General features: G+C 36.4%; 1 protein-coding gene across 1 annotated transcript in view; it reads right to left on the reverse strand.

The window, feature by feature from the left end:
• Positions 1-1,375: 1,375 nt before the first annotated feature.
• Positions 1,376-23,538, reverse strand: part of NUP58 (nucleoporin 58) — a 34,935-nt gene continuing 12,772 nt past the window's right edge. Inside the window, exons 6-15 of the mRNA XM_061170578.1 lie at positions 23,198-23,222; positions 21,808-21,873; positions 21,315-21,489; positions 17,778-17,857; positions 15,659-15,777; positions 15,149-15,231; positions 11,988-12,189; positions 6,492-6,590; positions 4,802-4,897; positions 1,376-3,544 (exon numbers count right to left, since the gene is read on the reverse strand). Coding sequence (XP_061026561.1) covers positions 3,375-3,544; positions 4,802-4,897; positions 6,492-6,590; positions 11,988-12,189; positions 15,149-15,231; positions 15,659-15,777; positions 17,778-17,857; positions 21,315-21,489; positions 21,808-21,873; positions 23,198-23,222 — 1,115 coding nt within the window. The 3' untranslated portion in view covers positions 1,376-3,374. The remainder of the gene's footprint in view (positions 3,545-4,801; positions 4,898-6,491; positions 6,591-11,987; positions 12,190-15,148; positions 15,232-15,658; positions 15,778-17,777; positions 17,858-21,314; positions 21,490-21,807; positions 21,874-23,197; positions 23,223-23,538) is intronic.

Consider the following 23,538-nt stretch of genomic DNA (forward strand, 5'->3'; position numbering starts at 1 on the left):
ACCTAATCAAAAATCCCAATAGGATTTTTCCTAAGAAAACTCGAACTTGACAAAATAGGTACATCCTGAAGAGTGTAAGGGTTGTAGAATAGCCATCCAACACAAAAACAGAACAAAAAACAGAAAAAGAAGATAGGGCAGCTTCCCCGTCAGGAACCGAAATAAAGCAACCAGCTATAGTGAGCAGTTTGGGGAACCGGAGCGGGAACGGTAAATGCCTCTGCAGCGTCAGAGGTCCTGCACCCAAGTGCCTTACGTAGACTTCACCTTCACACAACCACCCGCCTTTACTGTCCTCACTGGGCAGGTGCTGAAGCTGGGGTGTAGAAAAGAAACTTGCCCAAGACCACACAGGTTCGAGGCAGGGGTCTGGGCCCAGCTGACTCCAGAAGTCCAACCTGCCTCATAAGAAAAATACTAGTACACATTGTCTACAGAGATCATAAGGAGAAACTCCTAAATGATGTGGTGTAAAAATGGACACAGGACATTACCATGCAACTACGTTAATATGTAAATGGCTAACATTCATGCTAAAAAGTTCAACCTCACATGTACTTGTTTTAAGGACTGATACTATCTAGGGCTGCAGACAAGAAGTGGGTACTCACACATACCACAGGAGTGTCTGTTTATATAGCATTTTTGGAAGGCAGTCTGACATTAAAACATACAGTTTGTATGCCTCTTCAGCAATTCCTCTTCTAGAATCGATCCCAGAGAAACATTAAACGTAAGCACCAAGAGTCATGTTCAAGGATATTCACTGCAGCTCTTTCTGTGAAAGCGAAATACTGGAAAGAAAAGGGAACATTTGGAACAAATCACCGGGCGTCCATGCCACAGGACAGTAAGCAAAAAGTCAATCTCCACAGACTGACACGCAGAGACATCCATGATACGCTACTGAAGGGGAAAAAAAGCAAGTCACAGAACACACAGACTGTTAACCCATTTGTTTAAAAAAAAGAAAAAGAATCTAAGAGACAATAAATGTGAGAAAATGAGAGAGAGAAAAAGAATGAACATTTGTACACACGCTGAAAAGGCATTTTTAAAAAGGATCTGAAAGGATACACACCAAACCACGAAGAGCGGACACTGTGGGGAAGAAAGTGGGATTGGGGCCCAGGAGCTGAAGGCAACTTTCACTTTTTACTCAATATTTTTGTGTATAATTTAAAACGTTTTTGTAATTTTGAGAAGACAAAAGCAAGTGACAAAGAACTTGCTGTCTTGTGTTCAGCCTTTTGTTTTTTTCAAAAAAGCAAGATGCATAAACCAGTGAAAACGAAACACTAAAAACCAACCAGAGAATAGAAGAGGAATAATAAGAAAATTACATATGAATAACAACTACTGACACCTATAAGGATTCAAAGCAACTGACACAGTAAATTTTATTGTTTACATAATGACAGGCTCTGGACAAAGTGGAGACAATGGACACAGTGACGACACATTTAAACTCCTGTCACAAATTGATCTGTTACAAATTCCCAATGGTCAACATATTAAAATGTAAAATATATAAAGAAAAAAACACAAGAAATATAAATATCCAGATTTTTGTAGCACAATGCAATGTCCTTTTTAAAAAAAGTTTGTTGTAATTGTGTATTTAATTCTGACAGTAATTCAAAACACAAAACCACATGTTTTCCTACTCTTCCCCAAAACCTGGATCTGGGGACCGCAGTATTAGGGAAGTATGCAAAAATAAAAACAACTTTCATGCTCAGAAACAAAGCATTTTCCTTATTTTAATGCATCAAGGCGCAAAAATTTCAATTCCAAAAGCCAATCATCGCTATATGCAGATAAATAAAACAGATTTGACAACACTTTTATAATCAAACCCAGCTAACGTTATACTAAAATATATATGTGTGTGTGTGTGTGTGTATATATATATATATATATATATATATATATATATATATATATATGTAATACCTATTTTAGAAAAAAAGGTGCCTTGGTGAAAATGATTCTGAAAATAGTCACTTGATGCACATTATGTACAAAACCTTCTATATAAAAAAATTAAACTATTTTCAATGAAATTCCACGTTCACATCCCATCTGAAAACTGCACTTGAAAGATAAAATAGGTCTACCTAACGGTTTCTGTCTGAAATCATGGCTAAGGCAGTTCTCTTTCCAAGGGCTCTCTTTTTCACCCACTCTCTGTCACTAATACTAATACAAATAACACACAGATGCAACCTGACATGTCTATATATCATATTACCTGGAGCTCTCTGTTCACTGTTAAAACGGGGGATAGTTTACTGTTGCTACAAAGAATACTTTTTTTCTTAAAATATACTGTTTCTTTATTCCAAATTAAGCACTTACTTAAGACATAAAAGAGGCTGATAAGCGACTCCATTTGGTGTCAATATCAATAGCCCTATAAGAAAGAACTCTCTATTGGAATAGCTAGAAAAGTTTCCACTAAAATAATAGTGCATCCTTCACCTGCATAGAATCAATTTGGCTTAATAGCTCTTTGCCCCCAGAACACCAGTCTGGAGTTCAAATATGCTCTTGAAGGTTCATCTCAGATATGAGGATACATAGGATAATAAAGTTGTTGAAATCGGTTTGATGAGTCTCAGCAGCCCTCACCTGGAGTAGCTGCTAAGGTTAACATGGAAACAAAAATGGGAAAGACTGGGGGCAATGAAGTTGAGTTGGTCAATATTTACACCAGTAACCATTTCACTAAGTCTTTAAGCAAATAACTACAATGACTTGGTACCTTTAGCTCCTTGTTCTACAAGCACTGAGGATTTGAAGCATAAAAGGTGAAAAATGGAATACCCTTAGAAAAGGGGAACAGTCTGAGGCAAAAGTTGTAGGTCTGTAAATATATATTCTATATGCACACACAGTTGTGTGTATTATCCTGTATATATTTTACATACATATTCACAAGATGCCCTGCAGTGTAGTTCAAAAGGCCTTTTATCAAGGAACAAAGTGATTCTGGTATAGGCCCTAGAGTTCATACCATCTATATAAGAAACAAATGTGCATATATATTCACGTAATGTAAACCTTATCAACAAAAACATTGCTAAAACACTAGGTTAAATAGTAGTAGGATTTACCAATCAGCGATGTAATATTTCTTACACTGAGAATCAAAATAATGAAAAATACACAACTAGGTTTCAAATACACAAGAGAAAAGTTGTTTAGCATGGCAAACAAGAACAGAGTTCAAATTTCAGAAGTAAGGAAAAACTATCAAAACTTCATAAATCTCCTGGGATGCAATTTAGTTACTGCATCAACTTTAGAAAAATAGACTCAGAGAATGAACGATGCTGCTATGGATTCTCTCAACACATCAACCCATATGTTTATCTTTTTCCTCTTTTGTTTCCAGCTGGAGGTTTCTTCAACTGAAGGAGTTGTCCTCCTGTTCCAAAACCTGCAGAGGCAGGATTGGACACCCCAAATGTCAAACCAGCTGATGCCGTGATGCCAGGGTTGCTGAAGTTAAACCCAGATGTACTTGAGCTGCCAAAGCCTTATGTTTAGGGAAGAAAATATTCATATCAGAAGTTAAATCACAAAAACAAACATAAAAAATGGGGATGAGAGGTAAGCGTCTAGCTGAAAGAATATATAACCTATACAAATAGCAAATATCTTAGGGCCCTGAATTTCTAACATGGAATTTTACAGGAAAATAATTTAGCTGACAACTAAGTGGCACCATTACAGACAGAAGTTTAGTGATCCAGACCAAGAGAGAAACCTTACACAAGTAACTGAAATCGACAGAAAACTTCAAGTTGGCAGCCACTTTCGTGTTAATTAAATATGCCAAGGTACCCTCCTCCTCAGCCCTCCGGAAACATTTTATCAAAATGTAAAGAAGAGACTTTCACAGCCTTTGGACCCACCCTTGCAATTCTAAGTCCTCCAAGAAAGCCTTAACCCACAATTTTCAGGACAATGAATACACAGAAGAGTAGTACCAATTGTTCTGATTTTATAAGAGCTCTCAAATAATTAAGATCAAATACTATTACTGCCTAGCTAACTAATGTTAATATATGCATATTATAATCCTGATACCACTGAATTCTATTATCTTACTCCCTAGGAACTACTGATTTTAAACACCACTTAATTTTAAATGGAATTTCCTTCAAATTCCCGCAATTAAAAACTTTAATCGGTATTATTATTTTAGGCATGCTATTTATCCCTAAGAATTGCACATTAAAACAAGTCATTATTTACAAATATAGAAACAAATGCAAAAGTAGATGGAATTTGGAAGTTTCTACTAGAAGCGTCAAGAGATTATACCTATGTCAAAAATGAACAAAGAATCCAGTTAATCATCATTTGTAAGACTGGTATTCTTAAAATCAGGGGGGCTTATAACTAAAGAACACCTCTTTAGAAGAGACCCTGTTCTCCTGAATGAATAATGATAAAACTTTCGCAATGGGTTCATTTTTGTAATAATGAAGAAAACTGTTTAAACATAAAACTAGTCTTTGGGTTCAAAATAATCTCTACTTAGTTAAAAAGAGGATGTAATTATTTATTATATCAAACTTAAGTTGTTAGAAACGTTCTACAAACCTGACCTTCAGCATGTGAGAGAGAGAAAGCTATATATGATTAGTAGGCTTGCAGGCTTCATCCAGTGGGTAGAAACGGAATCAGGGATCTTTTTTGGATACCGCAAATAACAACACTTATACTTTTAAAATTAAATAATGTGCACCTTTGAATCTGCCTGAAGTTCAGGCCAAAACACACAAACCTGCACTAAGACTTCCTGAGGGTTTATTTGTTGTTCCAAATCCAAATGTGGAGGCCCCTGTGGTGCTGCATCCAAAACCAGAGCTAGCTCCAAAGCCTAGTGGGGGTGATAGAGAGACACACACGGCAGGTAAAAACACAGGTGAAAGGATACTGACAAGTAACACCCAAATTATCAGTGGTCTAATAAACAGTGTTGAGAACCACGGCCTTACTAAGGAGATCTGCTTTACTCCTTTGCATAAGACTTTTGGAAGAACCAGATCAATTCTGAAATAAAACATTTAGATCTACTTAGACTAAGCTTATGACCCATCCGTAATTTTTAAAGAACAAAGCCATAAAAAACAAGATCATATTAGTACTTTCTCTCCCAAACGGACTAGAAATTTCAGTGACCGTTCAAGTATGATTTTAGTCAAACAGATAGACACATATCTACTTAAGGATATTTCATTTTGGGGGGGAAAAAAAAAAAAGACTAACTTCATAAATAAGCAAGGCACGCACGACAGTTTAAATGCAAAGTACCGCACAGTAATTTTACTCTGCTTTCTGCGAAGACATTCTCACTTACGAAGTTTACCACTGGGACCCTGCGTGACTACACAGGGGTCGGTCACTCTACAGCTACTCAGGAAGAGCAGGCTCGTGCCACAGAACCAGCAACGCAATGCTGAGGAAGCGGGAGGGGGGGCGTCGAGGCTTCTCTCCTAACAACGCTACAGTCACAATGTAAACGAAGCACGTGTCTTCATCATACAGAGTGCAAGAGGGGATTTTGCCAAGTGCTGGCAGATTGGTTTCAAGTGCTCAGAAAATGAAATCCGATTCATCTTCGGCTACTCTGCAACAGCTTATCTAAAATACTGAGCCTGACAGTATTGTTGCCCGTAACTCTACGAAATATGGCGACAAACTGGAATATAGATCATAGGAATTACGCTGTCTGCCATAATCCTAATAATTCCTATTAGAGTGTAATATATTACATAACCATAACAGCTTATAGGCTTTCCCTCTTATAATGATATATTTCAATGGAAATAAGGGAATCTTATTCGTTACATGACAATGCACCTGTCAAAATACAATCAACCTTCAATTATCCGCACCAGAGAATTGGGAATGCATTTGTATTTAGCACGTTTTTGCAGAAGACTTACCTTACTAGTTAGAGTTAACTTATGAATCTACTGAAATAAACTTAATTGCCTATGTATACAAATATGCATAAAGGCAAATATGCCAAAAGTACTTAGGAATGGACAGAAGTCAAGTTGTTCGATTTACAATACAATTATTTCCCCATTTAAAGTGTTCATTTGCAGAAAGAGAAGATGCTTAGGAGAATGTATGTCCAGAAGTAGTTTGGACTCCAACTCATTTTTTTAAGGTTAATTTAATAAAACTAAGTAATTTTCAAGTTCATATTTTAGCATATTCCTTTGAAAATATGAACATCCCTACCATTTGATTTTTAATACGTTTTTATATTTACTATTCACAGACATGAAATGATTTTTTAAGTTCTAAATCTAATACTAGAAAGCACTGATTATGTTTGGAGAATCCATTTTCTGCCAGATAGAACCTTAACTTCCCAAAGAGCAGATCCTCAAGTGTTTACAGGCTGGTAGCAATTCAAATGTATCACAGTCCAATGCAATACGAGAAAAGTTAAAGTGTACCTCCAAGGTTTGAAGAACCTAGGCCACTTGACTGCAAGCCAGTGCCAATACCTGAGCCGAATGGCGCTCCAAAACTAACTCCCAGAGATGGCTGTGGCCCTGGTATAAAAAAAAAAAAAAAAAAAAAAAATGGGGGGGGAAAAAAAACAAATTTGCCTTACTCTTTCAAGATTAAAGTTACTTTATGAAATTATTTTTAAAATGAACAGTGATTACTTTTAACAAATTCTATTTGCTAAAACTTAGTTTTCAGGATGTCTCCCCAGCCTAATTTATCTGTCCCAGCTGATTTACCTATCCAAAAATAAATTTAAAAAAAATTAACTTGTTCACACTAGACAATTAAAAGAGGCTTACCACACGGAAAGATGAGTGTTAGTTTAACCTACTAAATAATTTGAAATCTTTAATGTATTGTAAATTATAGTTCTTTTAGTTTTACTTCTAGAATGGTTTTAGATCTCTCCGCTTGTTTTCTGATAAAACTAGTTGCTGTATTCAGTAAACGTTTTTACTTTTTTTCTTTTTAAAATAAGCTCCTTAACTGTTAGAGTCAAGTCTCAATTGATCAAAAGAGACTGACACTAACATGCAAAACCATCATGTTACTTCATAAGAGTAAGTACCAAAAACTAGGCATGATTTCTTATAGGAAATATAAATAAATAGATAAAAAACAAGACAATGTTTTATTTTATTAAATTTATTGTTCATCTTAAAGCAAATCAATTACACAGTAACATGACAATTCCAACTTGTTCACAAAGAGTGGTAACTGAGTTCTACTGTTAAGCTCTGCTACATTACACCACTTATCACCTGATTAAATAAGATAATGAACATTTACAAAGGCACCGCTGTGTACCTTGACAGATTCAATACATTCAAGATTTCAATTCAGAAGTTTCTTTCCAACATTTTGGAAAATGTACTCAGATGCAGAACGATTAGTCATCCTTTTCCCATTTGTTACTTTAAAGATTTTGGCTGAGTTTGTTTGGCAAGAATAGCATCAAACTTACTAGCCTCTCTTTTTAACGACTTTTTTTTTTTTAACTAAGCAGAATACAAAAATCTATAAATCTCTCATATTTGATAAATAATTTATGAAAATTATTTGATAAATTTCATAGTCCAATCTTCAGCCTTGTCTTTCTCAAGCGCAGTGATCAGCGCATCTCAAAGCTGAGGGAACTGCCAAAGTGATACGCAGACTGATACTCAGGCTTCTTAAAGAAATCAAAGCCTTCAAGCTGTTCGATGAAGAATGAGGTTCGTATATTCAAAAAGGTAGTGTAAAATTATAAAACATTAAAGAAAAAAGAAAGAGAAGAAAAAAGAAACTAAGGAACTATGTTTTGCTACACTGGGAAAGAAACTGGACTTTCCAAACAGCTTCTACCCAGAAAATAAAGAATACAGACTGACAACAGCCAGAGTTCTTACACCACTATTAAAAAATAAATTAAAAAAGATTTAAATTTTTACAACCAGTTTGAGATCAATTTGAGAATAAAATACCTGCCTAGCAGCTCTTTTGTAAAATGTTACTACAGGAAAAAGAAACTAAGCATATTACCCTCTTATTTCTAATGAGAGTAATATGTAGGAAACACACGTCCAGTTTCTTTAACATTGAGAGACTTAAGTGTCACATGTTCACAGGAGGCACTGCTGGTGGAAGACCCTAGAGCATAATGCACACCACAGCCCTCAGCCCTACAAGTCCTAAGAGTTACTCAAGTAACGTGCTTCGTGTTGTGTGCGGGTCTGCTTTTAAGAGCAACTCTAGTCATTAATATTCAGGATCCAGGTAATCAAGAACTCTAACGATGACAAGACTTTCCATTGCACAACAGGTACATGATATTTTGAGTTTTGTACCTTCACACAAATTCTGAAGGCAACATCATTTATAAAACTAGTAGGCAAATGTATAACATTTTTAATAGTAAAAACTCATGATAAATATCTCCCATGCCAAAGTATCAGCATATATTACACTCTGGCCACCATATAAATTAGTTTCACTATTAGAAAGCAGAATCTACATCCTTCAGGCAAATGTTACGTAAACAATTCAAGAAATCTGTTTTAAAATCTGAATAGTCATTAGTCATTCAATGAGAGGCTCTTAGTTCCATAAATAAAACCAAGTTAGTAGTAACATATCCCAATGATTGCCCAAAGTGAAATCTTCATGTAGAGTAACATTTTACAAAAGTTACTGAATAATATATTCACACACAACAAAATCAAGTTTAGCACTGTAATTCATATTTTCCAGAATAAATTCTACTTTCTTAAAAGTAAAACTGCATTCACAGGAAAAGGACTAAAGTGCTAAAATTTTTTTATAATTTTCAATGATCACTCAAAATACCTAATGTCACTAGCATGGTTATTCCTAACTCATATTTTTTTAAATAATAATTTTTCTTAAAAAACAAAAAATGTCTTCCCCAATTTCAAAAATTTTACTGATTTAATGGGGAATGTCCTTTGGTTATTAAATATAACAAAATCATAAAACCACAAGAAACTAAAATGAAGAAGTTTCCTATTTAACACTACACCTTAAACGTCCAAACCTACACTAAAAGCTAGAAAGTAGGAATTCCTAACAAAATGTCTCAGCTCTCCTTAAAAACAGCAGCTAAGTCACATGAGAAAAGTCTTTTTATGTAAACATCAAGAACTTTTAAAAGTGTCAAAACACAACAGCAAAACTTAATCCCAGTACATTAGCTTAAAACAATCTATCCTAAGTTAAAATTATACCGAAAAGCCTAACGTAAATGTCTTAAGCTTTTTAAGAGGCTTCGGAAGCACTGGTGGACAAGTGTACTCCAGATCTACCATCACGTAATCCATGTATGATGCTTATTTCATACATAAATAGCCTGCAGAGTTTTTCATCAGTTCTCTTCAGCCTTCAGAAGCAATAACCATAAATCACACAGGCCTAAGTTCTATCATATATATATTTTTTTCATTAAAAGACATTAAAGAAGGATCAAGAAGTCATTTATGTCCATACTTCCACCTCCAAGAAAGACTACACAGAAAGCACCTTCAGAAGGTATCAGCCTAAGAAGCTGTCTGCATTTTTACATTAAAAAGTCAAGAATCCATATGCAAATAGAAGCAAAACCCCCCTGACAACTCAAACCTTGCACACACCAACAGGGCTGTATAAAAACAGCACACAAGCCTCACCCAGCTTCATCTAGATGGTCTTTATAATTTGTTACTGGCACTTAAAAGGATTTCATCAGTCACAGGACAGAAGAATAAGTCACTGGGTACAGAGCACAATGCAATAAAGAGGGGCATTTCTAAATGGGCTGCATGCATCTAACAGAGCCGCTGCGTCTCACTCTAGTGGTGACAGGACTAAAATAGCTAATCCTGACGGGGAGAGACATAAAGGGATGGGCTGTGGAGCGTGCGAGACCTTTAGAGAAACAAGTGGGAAACAAGAAGACAATACGAAATGATCGCTATTGTTTAGCTACTCAGTTCCAAAAATCCATACAACTCAAAATGAAAACACTGTAAGACTGTTTAAGTTAATAAATTACAATTCCTGCCACCTGATTAGAAAGCCCTTATGTGGGCTTCACAACTGCAGGAAATGTACAAGGCGGTCAGTTTCCCCAAAGCCTGGTGAAAGTCCACAAAAAATTAAAGCATGTGAGCGAAAGGCTCTTCAAGATGACGACTCTCAACTCAGCGAATATTCTCCACCACCACAGAGAGCAAAGACCGCATCTCCATTGTTTACCTTTGTATCCCTGGAGCCTAGCACACAGGAGGCACTCATACAGAATGAACATACTTCTTCAGATGCCCATGAGCCCAAAATGTAAGAGCGAAAACCTACAAACCTCTCAAAACTGCCTACGTAAGAAAGTTTATGAAACAAAAATCCGACAGGTGGTTCTGCCTCAATTTTAGCTGTACACCAAAGAAGATAATTAAATTCCCTTACAGCATAACAGTTAACTGACTTTTCTCAAGTTTTATTGATTAGAATAGAAATCCCTTATGTTTAAAGAACACTTAACCAAATCCCGCTTCTCTGATCTATTTTAGGATTAATATTAACTCTAAAAAGTAAACTGCTACTATAGGTAGTTTGATTAGCTGGGTAAATAATCACAAGAACTGATAATCATCATTATGGGGTTGATTTGATATCTATCCATCCCATAATGACCTGATAGGAACCAATTCCATAGTGACTTCTTTTCCCTCTGCAACTGGAGAACGCAACCCTATACTCCAGCCAGCTAGAGAACTACTACACAGTCCTTATGTCAGCCACTATTCACATGGGTCCAGCCATGGAGCACGGAGGGTTTGGCATAAATCTATCATCAACCATTTACTGATGGTAAGTCAATTCTGTCATCTCCAAATGTGAAGAACAATTTTTTAAACTGCCAATAGTGAAACACAGAGAATGCTTCCCAAGTAGAGGCAGCCTGAACGCAATCTAGAGATGTACGTTTTTTACTTTTTTGTACTATAATTTACTACTGGACTATAAGGAACTCTCAGAAACACACATGCTATAGAATAACTAATAAGCACTACACAAAAATTTATGAACAAGTAAAAAGAAAAATCAGTATCCATTAAGACTATATTTTTCTATGTCACACTTCAAGCCTGAGAAAATAGGGACTACAGGAGTAAAAAGATAAGTAATCTCTGAAAGACACAAGACCAAACTAAACACTGCAGAACTAGACCACAAAAATGTTTCCCTCATAAGAAGTGAAATTAAACCAAGGACTAAACTTATCTGCTTTCCAGCATCTCACCAGTTGTTTTCATCTGCTCAACCTCCCAGCTCATACTTCTTCATGTATAATCCAAAGCATCTCATATAACATTTTTTCCTGCTCTTGCCACTGTTCTGTTCATTTTGAAAAGGTACAAACAATTCTAGCATGTACCTTCTTCCAAATTTGGTTAAGAAGGCCTGTTCTCTGATCAAACAAACCTACTGATCTTCAACACACCTTCAGTCGATAAAGACATACTTCATCCTGAGTGTGGGCATTCTGTAACCACTGCATGTGAGAGCACACCACCCGTCAGCATCAGGTATGAAAAGTGCAACCTATGGCTGGTTCACCTCTGACTTTAAAACAATATACAATACAGTCACAATTTTAGAATCTGTTGCTCTTAAATGTAATTCAGTAGTGAAACACCATGTTCTAAAGGGCATTTATAGCAATACAGCAAATAACATTAATTCACAATATTCAGTATCTAATTGATGTATAATTATTGCTAAGACTACCCTGCATTTTTATCAGGTATATGTTTATAATTGTGTCCATCACAATTTTTAGACTGTATTGGAACAGCTACTCATAGAAATTTCTTCAGTGCTAACACAAAAGGAAGACTCATAAAAATGCACATAAATGCTCTGCATTTTAACAGTAAGAAGCTATAACTTGAATGCGTTCAGACCTGTAGCAGGCTGTTGCTGCTGTGTAAGTGTTGCAGCCATGGCAACGGCTGCTGCGTTTGGCATGCTGCTGAAAGGGGTGGGTCCGGTAGTGACTCTGGGCGCGTTCTGCCACTTCTTGGCTTCTGCCCGCCTGGCTTCAAACACATCCACAGCATCTCCCAAGAACATTTTCCTGTAGCCAAGGTACTGTTCTTTGAGAACCTACAGGAATGAAAAAGAGAAAAGGTTAATCAAGTTTTGTGCTGACTTGGATAATATAAGGATGAATATAACCATGAAATAAGTTAGCAAAGACAGATCAGAAACACTGCCAACATTACACACTTAATCTAACCTTCAAATCAGAAGGATTTGAGCGATGGATCGGAGAGTTCTATCACACCTCTGTATGCTGTCTTCCCTATTTTAGTCATATGTCTTTACGATCAACTGCCTAACATATTCTGGCTTCAGGAGGCCCCCTTTAAAATAAGTTAGCTAAGCTTTTAGACAAGCAAAGTAATATCTAAAATCCCATTTTAAATGTTAAATATTCCAGTTTCTCATGAAAATTTCCCCTCCAAAGGCCAAACTTTGGATAACTTTTAGATTCAAAGAGCTTTTTAAAAAAAAAAAAGCCCACTAAATATATATTTGTTAAATACCTTTTTTATCAGTATATATAAATAAATAATAAAAGGCGTGGGTGACACATACTAAGACATGACCTAAGCAGAGAGAGTTTGGAGGGTATAAAGAGGGCTCTTACTTGATCAACATTGTTTATTTTACAATGAGAATAACTCATGTTGAGCTTATGTAACCAAACTGGGGGGAAAAGAAAAGAGAGAGTTTATAATTTCAGAGTAAGAAAGAAAAATTACCAAGTTCATAAAGTGGGCTGGATTACCCAACACAACATTTGCCTTAATTAAGGCCATTAATAGGAAGGATTCTGTTTCACCTTAGAATTATTAAATACTTTAAGGGTTTAGCTTAGTTTAGATCAGTTTTATACTACTTTTGAAGAGACGTAAGATTTTCATATTTCCAACCTGTTCTTAGCAGAAATTAGTAAATATGAGGCTTTGGGTTGTGACAGGTATTTCCAGCATTTGAAAGCTATCGCCTCTTTCCATGTGGACGTCAGCGTATCATGCTCCAGTCCCAAGCTTTCCCACCTCTGCAACGTGTGCAAGTGGGCCTGCCGAGAGCTGGAAACTGGGGAAATACACTCAGAAGTGGGTCTGTGACATCAGAAACCACAGCTTACGAGAACGGATCTCCCCCAAACGCATCCTCCCTCTTTCTGTGCGATTACAAGCACATACCATGCAGCGTGTGACATCAATAGCCCATAAATTTTAGTTCTACTTCAGATAATGGGAAATAATGACCTACTTTAGAAACTTAAAAAAGACATTTAGTTTTTTAAAAAAACCCAAAAAACTGACACCAGCCATGATCTACAGAATTAATAAAATTTACGCCGCCTAATTTTGTCAATGTTGTGGAGGCCTGGCTGATCAGGTGGCTCAAGCCTGTTTCAACAGGTTATCTGTGTTGTTAATAACACCACAAAAGGAACAAAAAAAACCCTTATAAGAGGTGAACAAGTCTAGAAATTACAGTTTACTAAACGCAGCTGAAAATAAATGTCAAATCTGATCATGGAACATCCTTTGGGTTCTTGGGATGTGTATTAAAAAAAGGAGTAGGTCAAAATTTCAGGTAAAGTTTATCCAACATGAACTGGAGTTTTTTGTGCAAATCTCTGTCTCATTGTATTATGGCCCTGTTACCGAAAAAGGTAGTTTTCAAACCAGAGAGAAGAAACTGCCATTGAAAAAACATGTATATTTACAAATGATATGTCTCAGATCTCCTTTAAAATACTCCAGGGAAATCAACTGTACTTCAATAAAAAAAAATTTTTAATAAAATAAAAATGTATTAATTAAAAAAAAATACTCCAGGGGAAAAAAGCATGTGTGGAGAACTGATAAAACAAGACCAGCCGGATCTTAATAACAGCCCAAGTTGGGTAGTGGGTACCTGAGCATTCATTGTAATAGTGCTCTACTTTTGTGTATATTTGAAAACTTTCAAAATAAAACTTAATGGGAAAAAACATCTGCAGAACACAGACTTCAGAGTGCCAACAGAGAATCACCCTTAGCACTTTAAAACGCTAAACACTTATTTTAGACAAAGTTTCAAGAGAATTTAATAAAAATTCCTCCTTTAAAACTAAATTATTTTAAAGATTTGGTTTAAAATTTTAAATCTATTAAAGCAAAAGGTTTGAAGTGTGCTATCACTTCAAAAATGGTATGATTTAAGAGGTTAACTTAAAAAAAATTCTATTACCATGCATCAAATTAAAATAAAAATAAAAATGAAAATACTGGTAATCTCCATGAAATTCTATTACAGTTAAGAATTTATTTAGACTCAGGTTTGGATGCTTTGAATTTTAAAGGTTTTCTCTGACTATACATAATTCCAAGAAAGACTTTAATTATATTTGCTTGATTGGAAAAAGTATATGTATATTAACATTTCACCCAAATAATTTCTAAAAATGAACATATTACACAAGGTTCAAAATATTCAGTGACAAATTATTTTATTTTTATTATTTTAATAAATACAGTTTCCTGTGTTTAGAAGGGACAAATGTTGTTAGCAAGTTTTTTTATGCAGGGATCAATAAACATTTAAAACACACATAAAATTAAAGCAGTGAGACATGATTTTGCTACTAAGACTGTTTACTTTCTACAGAAATAAACTAAAAGAGATGGAAACAACCCAATGTCCAACAGAAGACGACGGGTTACACAAACTACATAGACACATGCAGTGAAATCCTGCCTGACTACTAAAGACGATGGTGAAGAAGTGTGTGTATGAACGTGGAATGTGGTTCACAATGATGAAAAAAGTTAAAATAACAGAGTGCATAGGACACTTGGATCTTTTTTTTTTTTTTTTAAAGATCTTATCCATGGTTGTGTCTGGGCATGATTTGGATTATTTTAGTTTTAGTCTTTTTCACTTACATATAACTTTAGCTATTTCTGTAATAAGCATGGATACTTTTGTCCTGTGAATGAACAAATAAATACTTCACTTGGGTGTAGATGTCCAGATAGATGAACAGGCAATGAGAACTTACCTTCACATTTTCATGAATAGACTGAAGTTGTGCAGCTAAAGCTACAAATGTTTGATAAATTTTCTGCATAGCCATTGACAAATCTATAAAAGAAAATCATATTATCACACAAATATGTATATGACACAATCGATATTTTTCTATTACTTGAGTCCAATTTTTGGTACAGTTAATGTATAGGATGAATAAACTACACCAATACTTCCATGGATGAGAGAAGACAGCAGAACAGACTGAGAGAAGGATTCCTCCATCAGTAATCTGGGGGGCAGGGGGGTGGGTGGGGTGCCCTAGGACATCTGCCCATTACATCATAACAATTCATAACAAAGCATTTTATATTTATAGGAAATAAAGATCTAATCAAGGACTTTTAAGGAAATTGTCTTATGGCAGTTTAAGACAACTACTAGTAATAATCTAGAATATCGACTATATAACAACAGCTTAAGCTCCCTAACTGAAAAAATAGTGCTATTAAAAAAAAAATTACCACGGAAAGCATGTTACCTTGAGGGGTGATGTGTGAATTGTTCGCTTGGGTGGCAAGATGGTTTTCCAGTTCTTCAATCTGTTGTCTGTACTGCTGGAGCTGCACCTCAAACTGCTGAACCAGGATTCTGAAGTAGCTATACAATAACATTTACCAAGTCAGATCACAGTTTTAAAACACTGTTTCTTTTATATTCAAAATTCCAACAAAAATATGCCCCTGTTTAAGTAGGGCCTTTGAATTAGTCTGATGACATAATGTATCTTTAAGTGACACAGATATTATTGAAACAAAAACCCAAACTTGTAAGTTACCAAGGTATCAAAAATAGATGCACAGCCTTACTCCAATCATGAAAAAATACCAATTAAGGGATAATCTACAAAATAACTTAATACTCTTCAAAAATGTCAAGGTCATCAAAGAAAAGGAAAGACTGAATAAATGTTACGGATTGGAAGTGACTAAGGAGAAACAACAACTAAATCCAGTGTGAAAAGAATCCTAGAACAGAAAAAGTACATTAGTGGAAAAGACAGCAAAATTCAAATAAGTTCTGTATTTTGGTTAATATAGTACCAGTGTTAATCCTGTTCTTGATAATTATACTATGATTATGTAATATGTTAACAGTAAGGGAAGCAGGTAAGGGATATAAAAAAATTCTTTGTACTACCATTTTTCCAACTTTTCTATAAGTCTAAAATTCAAAAGAAAAAGTTAAAAAAAAACGTGCAATTGTCAACTAGATTTTACAGCCGAATACTTACAGTTCTTACGTTTATAATCTGAAATACTATTGATATTTATAATCTGAAAACACTACAGTGTACTACAGAAAGAGTACGTAATTATAATCACTATTCTGATAAATTTAACGAGAGAAGGCTAGAAAGATAAAAAGGGACCTTGAATAGCACAAAACGCAGTCTGAACACGACTCCACAAGAAATGGGGAACTGTGAAAGCTTTTCACAGTGGAAAATCACACAATTCAACCCATCTCAAAATTATCTCTGATGGCAGCATGAAGAACAGGACAGCAGAATAAAATACTGAGGAAGTCCAGCGAAGGAGCTCATCCCACGCTAATCTGAGTAAGGTACCAGGAGTGTCACTGCCATTGTCCAGTTCCTGATTCGGATCACTGTACTGTGGTTATGTAAAAGAGTATCCTTATGTTTAAGAAACACACTCTGAAGTACTCAAGCATTAATGGGTATCGTATCTGCAAGCAACTCTAACTGTTCACGGGGAAAATGTATTTACACATATGGAGAGCAAGGAACAAAACTACAGCAGAAATGTTAACATGCAGGGAATCTGGATGGAAGATACATGAGAATTCTTTGTTTCATTCTTGAAACTTTTTTGTAAATCTGAAATTATAATAAAAAGTAAAAAAAAAAAAAAAGGGTGAGGGGCCAGGAGTCAAACAGACCCCTACCACTCAGAAGCTCAGGATTCTCCTCTTCATGCCTCAGACTCCTCATCTCTAAGACTGGAATGTGACAGCTGTGGAGGGTTTGTGGGAAAGCAGATACAGCAGGTGAAGTGCCAAGCGCGCTGCGTGGCATATGGCAAGCATTTGAGAATATTAGCTATTATTCTCTTGCACAACACAGACAAGACATATACCACATGCATGGAAACCACATGAATATACAAGCTGGGTACAGGCGGGTTTTTCAGGTTCACTCATCTACACTTTGTAATTTTTCTTCCTGAAGATTTATTATGTATGCAAATAAAAGTTATGGAAATAAGTGAAAGAGTTAAACTATACTTAGTATGCCCTGTTTAAGGAAGGGACTATCATAAAGTATTTTTTAATTGAAAGTCCTTATGGGTATAAATGTAAGTTTCTACTATTTGCACAATGTAATGAAGTAGAATAGACCCTGTAAGTAATATGAAGTGCAACTGCATAATAGTGGGTAAAAGCGCAGACCTTAGCCTTCACTTACCCTTCAATAAAATGGGGACAATATACCCTCTCAGAGTTACTATGAGAGTTAAATTTAAAAATCCACATAAAGTGCCCAGACTTGCTACAAAGTAAACTAAAAATCCCTACCCTGTATACTGTTTTTACTGTTCTGCTTTTTTAAAGAGAGAAACATTTGTTTAACTTACTCAGCAGGAGCTGTATTTTCATGTTGGAGTCCAGGTGGTGTTTTCTGGGTTCTTAAAGCTATTTCAGCATTTTTTAACTCCTGATATAATAGAGGTTAAAAAAAAGAAAAAGCCAATTAAAAGTTAGGCTAAAAATACCAACTACCTCTGGACTGAAACTTCAACAATGCCATTCCCGGAGCTTCATATGCTGTGAGAACTTATTATGGATGAAGCCGCTTTACAAGGTGCTAAAACCTCCTTCCAGGCAAGACAAACTACACTTTTAACAAACTTTATAATAAATTTATGGTCTATTTTAAGAAACCATGGATTCCTGTAGGATTTGTGAAGTCAATTCATCCACAGTTAAAAGATGGTGTTACTATTTTAAAATCTGTAATAATACAACTATAGAAAACACTATTTAAAAAAAGCAAGGTAGTAGTAATAACCCTGAAGTTGATGACAGCAGCAGTTAACATTCTGGGTACTTACTTACTGTGTACCAAGCCCTGTGCTACAGGCTCTCCTTCTATTATCATGGTCACTCCTCAGTAACAACTCTATAAAGTGGGTGACGAAGTTACAGAGACATTAAGTAATTTGCCCAAGGCCACGTAGCTGGAAGACCTGAGACCTGAGTCTAGGGGCCCAATTTTTTATACCTCACACACTTAACCTCCCTTCCACTCCTCTTCAGTGCCACTCTTATCTTCCAGCCAATGGTTTCTCAAGACTCATAATGTGTCTAACCCACTTACACTCCACATTCCTATCATTTCACTGCTTCCGCAACCTCTATTTCAATGTCTATTTAAGTTTCCCTTATTTAAAAAGAAGTCTCTGGGCTTCCCTGGTGGCGCAGTGGTTGAGAATCTGCCTGCCAATGCCGGGGACACAGGTTCGAGCCCTGGTCTGGGAGGCTCCCACGTGCTGCGGAGCGACTGGGCCCGTGAGCCACAACTGCTGAGCCTGCGCGTCTGGAGCCTGTGCTCCGCAACGGGAGAGGCCCTGACAGTGAGAGGCCTGCGCACCACGATGAAGAGTGGCCCCCGCTTGCCGCAACTGGAGAAATGAAAGCCCTCGCACAGAAACGAAGACCCAACACAGCCATAAATAAATAAATAAATAAATTTTTAAAAAAAGAAGTCTCTTATCCTAACTTTACGTCCCCTGCAGCAACTTCCTGCCCTCATTTTACTGCCCAGCTGTGAAGTCTCTAACGGTCTCTAACTGTCCCTTCCCCCTCCGTGTTACTCTCCACCGCAGGCTTCCGTCCTGTGACTCCGGACACGGGTCCAGAGCCTGGACTGCCCAGCGCTGAGCCGCGCCTGGGTCCCACTGGCGGGGCTCCCATAACGCTTAAGGGCCTGCAGGCCCTCCAACACGCCCTCTTCCTGCCTCCTCGCCTTCTCCTGTCACCCTGCCCCTTCCTCGCGGCCTGGGAACCACTCCCGCAGCTCTCAAGGCTCAACTCTGAGTGTGCCACTACCGCTGCATCCTGCTCCGGAGGGAGGCTGGAAACGCCCACTGAGCCCGCTGCACTCCGTCACACCTTGTCCCTGGAACACTTACGTGACTGCTTTAGCTCACTCTCCCTAGGATACTCTAAGTGTTTTGATCCCAAATGCCAGAGGAAGTGCTCTGCACATAACAGATGCTCAAAAAGGTTCTCTGAATTTGTGGATTCAGCAATATAACTTCAACAAACCACGTGGCACCTGCCCTGCCCACAGAAAACATTAACCACGCGACTTATCTGGACTCTTAAGTGATGTCCCCCAAACAGGGCATGTGAAAGACTTTACTTCCATAAGGTTCTGGTCTTCACAATCTCAACGCTGCTCCTTACCTCAGAATTGCTTTTATTTCCCAGAAAGGCTTTCTTTGAACAAAAGGTTTTGGATTTAATAAGATGGATAACTCCTTCACTAAGGGAGTCAGAATGTTTCTGTTTTCAATTGGCAATTCACGAGACTGTGGGTAGAGCACTAATTCCTGTGTATTTGAAATAAGAGAAACCACAGAGCAAACTCCTTTGAGATCTCCTATAAACTTTCCTCAACTCAACTCAGAAGCCATTTTCCCTTAAGGGAACTCTCGACTCCTACCCTCTTCTTTCTCAGTCTTTGGGCATTTCACTTACCCCACGAGACTTCAGTACTTTGGAGTTCTCCTTTTGTCTCTGAAAGACAAGTCTGGTTATGGGACAAGTGTCTCACAAGTGTTTGTGGATGGAATCACCCAGTGTGAGAGTTACAATGGTTCCCATTCTTGTGTTCATTTTTTTCCCTTGAGTTTGCCTCCTCTATTACTTTGATAATGACCTTGTGCATATAATTTCATAAAAATTTCACACATGAAATTTTTTTTACTCTCTAAGTATCATAGTTTAGATTAGCTATTTTGGTAACACATTTATTAAAAATGTCACAAAGTATTCTCCAATAGTTGACTTAAAGACACATAAGCAGGTACAAACTTCCAGTTACAAAATAAGTTAAGTCCTGGGGATATAACCTACAGCATGGTGAAAACAGGTAACAATACTACACTGTATATCTGAAAGTTGCTAAGACAGTAGGTCTTAAAAGTTCTCATCTGAAGAGGAAAAAATGTTAACTATTTGTGCTGATGGGTATTAATTAGACTTCTTGTGGTCATCATTTCACAATATACACAAACATTGAATCATTATGTTGTACACCTAAAACTAATAACGTTATATGTCAATTACATTTCAATAAAAAAAGACACAAAGCACTTTACAAATTTTTACTTAAAATATTATCACTTAATTTATGAAGAGCACAGCACCCTGATAACCCATTAAAAAGGCGCATATCACGTAAAGCTCATTAACAGATCAGGGAAAGATTTCTAGATTGCCATGATCAGATCAAGTATACTGTACAACTGTGAAATATAAAACAAGTAAATCATCTATCATCATTCTTCCCCACTGATGTGAAGAAGATACTTTACGTTATATATTATACCACCAGGACAAGAAGCAAGCAGACATTAGTGACAGAAGGTATCAGCCTCATTACCATTTTTATTAACTGAGACCTAACAAAACTAGCAAGTCACTGGAACTTAGTATCTATAAAGCATGATATAATTTATATTTAACCACTGAGAGATTAAAAAAATGTGTTTTTCCCTCTTGCATAATATAATAATTTAGGCAGTAGGCACGCTTATGAAACAAAGCAGTCAGGAGCATAAGCTCTAGAGTCGGATTACCAGGGTCTGAATCTATGCTCATAGAAACAAAGCTCTCTGTTTTCTTGTTTGAGGTAATAACAGTACCTACCTCATAGGGCTGTTGTGAAAAATCACTAGGTTAATATATCTACATTGCTTAGAATACTGCCTCATACATAGTAAGCACTCAATAAAACCCAGTGACTGTTAGTATAGTAATTTAAGAGTATATGCGCTATATGGTTTTCTTATAGCATGTCTGTATGAAACTTCATAATTTTAAAAAGACCTATTTCTACTTGAAAAAAAAATAAACGAAACTCCTACAATAAAATGACAGTTTACCTGAGCAGTTTCTATTTTCAGTTTGTCAATACTGAGAGTGTTCCTCTGCAGCCCACTGGCAGCCAGCGACAGAAGCTGCTTCAGAGCTTTAATATCTTCCTGCACTTTAAGCATCGCTTTGGAAGACATTCTACTAATTTCTTCTTGGACTTGTTTTTGTTCCTTCACAAATTTCCTAAAAAAATAAATAAAACTGAGTTTAAAAAAAATACACCTTTGGTTTTATACAGAAAAAAAAGTAGGCTGGTCAGAGTTTTACGTCCAAGTGTGTTAAGAAGCAACTATTAAAAACTCACCTACAGTTCACAGAATGGCAGTTACAGAATTTTAATTCCTTTATTTCTTTAACCCCATTGTTCTGCGTTCTCCCTAATTTCTAAAAGCACCACAGTGCTCCCCACGTTAGAACGCTCAGGAGGGGGAGAGGGTCCCCCTGAAACACCTCCCGGCACTCCAGTCTGATTCGTCTGCTGACGACACCTCGCACACTTACTGCAGGCTGTCCACGTCCTGGCAGATGACGGAAGGCAGAGTCTCGTCCTTCAGTGCTTTACTATCCCTAAGAAAGATGCCACAGGCGCGTTAACATCAGAGAACATAAAAAGCTGACGGCTATCCGTATATCTTCTTTGGAGAAATGTCTCTTCAGGTCTTCCATACCTAGGGGTGATTCACTGTGTTGTACAGCAGAAACTAACACAACATTGTAAAGCAATTATACTCTAATAAAGATGTTAAAAAAAAAAAAGCTGACAGCTGAGTTCTACAACAGTATGTGTTAAGATACAAGAAAACAGAGCAAATATTCCCCATTTACAGTCTTCTTGGATGATTTTGAAGTTCTTTATAAAGAACAATAAACTTCGTGATCTACAAAATAACTAACAATTCATCTGACATGGAGGTTTCTTTTCTAAGGAGATTGGCATCTATTATAAGTACACGTAGATGCATTTGACTAAGTGTTTAAGAATAAAATAAGAAAATACCACAGACGGGATGAAATATTAATCTAAGTTCCTCCAGCTCAAAAATTCCATGACTGACTTTTCATTCAGTTCAAAAATATTACAGCATTCACTGAAGGAAGTCTGCAAAACTTCTCACAATGAGTTTCTCACAATATTTTACAACTTCAATTTGTTCTTCAACAAAATAAGACCTAGGAGTAGCTTAAAAGAATGATGACTATTTAAGGAAGACAGGAATAAATGAAACTGGGCTGTAATGGCGGGAGCCGCAGATCTGTACAACTTTGGGGACATAACCCTGGGCAAACGGCAGGCTCTCGCCGCTTCGCCCTTTACGTAACAAGGCTAAAATACACAAAAGATGTTTGGGAGGCGGCAGCTTCGTCATTTACTTACGAATGCTTTATTTAATGTAATAGAAATTATGTGAGAATACAATTGGCAAGAAAATAATGATCTTCAAATGTATACATGACGTACATGGAGGTTATTCTCCCTACTTCAACATCAGTGAATGGTGCTGGGACAGTAATTTATATATAAAATAAATGGTATATATACATTTTTAATTTGTATATATAAATAAAAAGTGCTCCAAGAGTAAAGTTCCATGAGTTGTTCAACATTTACTAAGTTAAAAAGACACATACATATATTTGTGTTTATCTATATTATTTGGGGAAAAGCCAACTATTTCCTAGGAAGAAATGGTTGTAAATTTTCTTAAAGATCTGACCTTCCATAATCTCTCCAGAGCCTATGCTTATTATTTTATTTTTGACAAAACTTTAAAAGAATTTTTCTTCTAAATACCTATAAGGTTCCATTTACTTCCAACCATACCATTGGTCTATAGTTTAATAAGTAAAACTCTTTAATTAAAATATTTTAAAAGTTAAATTGTAAACTTACTCTGGTCTTGTTCCTGTTTTATCACCTAGAAAATTCAAGAAGCTTCGTGTAAAAATAGGTTATTTATCAATGTATTCCAAATACAAATTTTAAGTTAACACAAACTAAGGTATAAATAAAAATTGTTAAGGATTTCTTAGAATGCCTCTTAAACAGCACGTGATGTCACGACTTGTCACAACTCTAAACACAGCATGTTACAGACAGGTTTATGTACACATAAACACAGTTAGGTAGCTGATTTGCATCTATTTCTTTCAAGGGCAAGAATCTTCCTTTTTCAACTATCTTCCCTGAAAACTCTCCCTGCCGAGGAGTCTAAGTCCTGAGAGCTTCAGCTG

Source organism: Eubalaena glacialis, chromosome 16 (genome assembly GCF_028564815.1).
Source record: "Eubalaena glacialis isolate mEubGla1 chromosome 16, mEubGla1.1.hap2.+ XY, whole genome shotgun sequence".
Lineage (NCBI taxonomy): Eukaryota > Metazoa > Chordata > Mammalia > Artiodactyla > Balaenidae > Eubalaena > Eubalaena glacialis.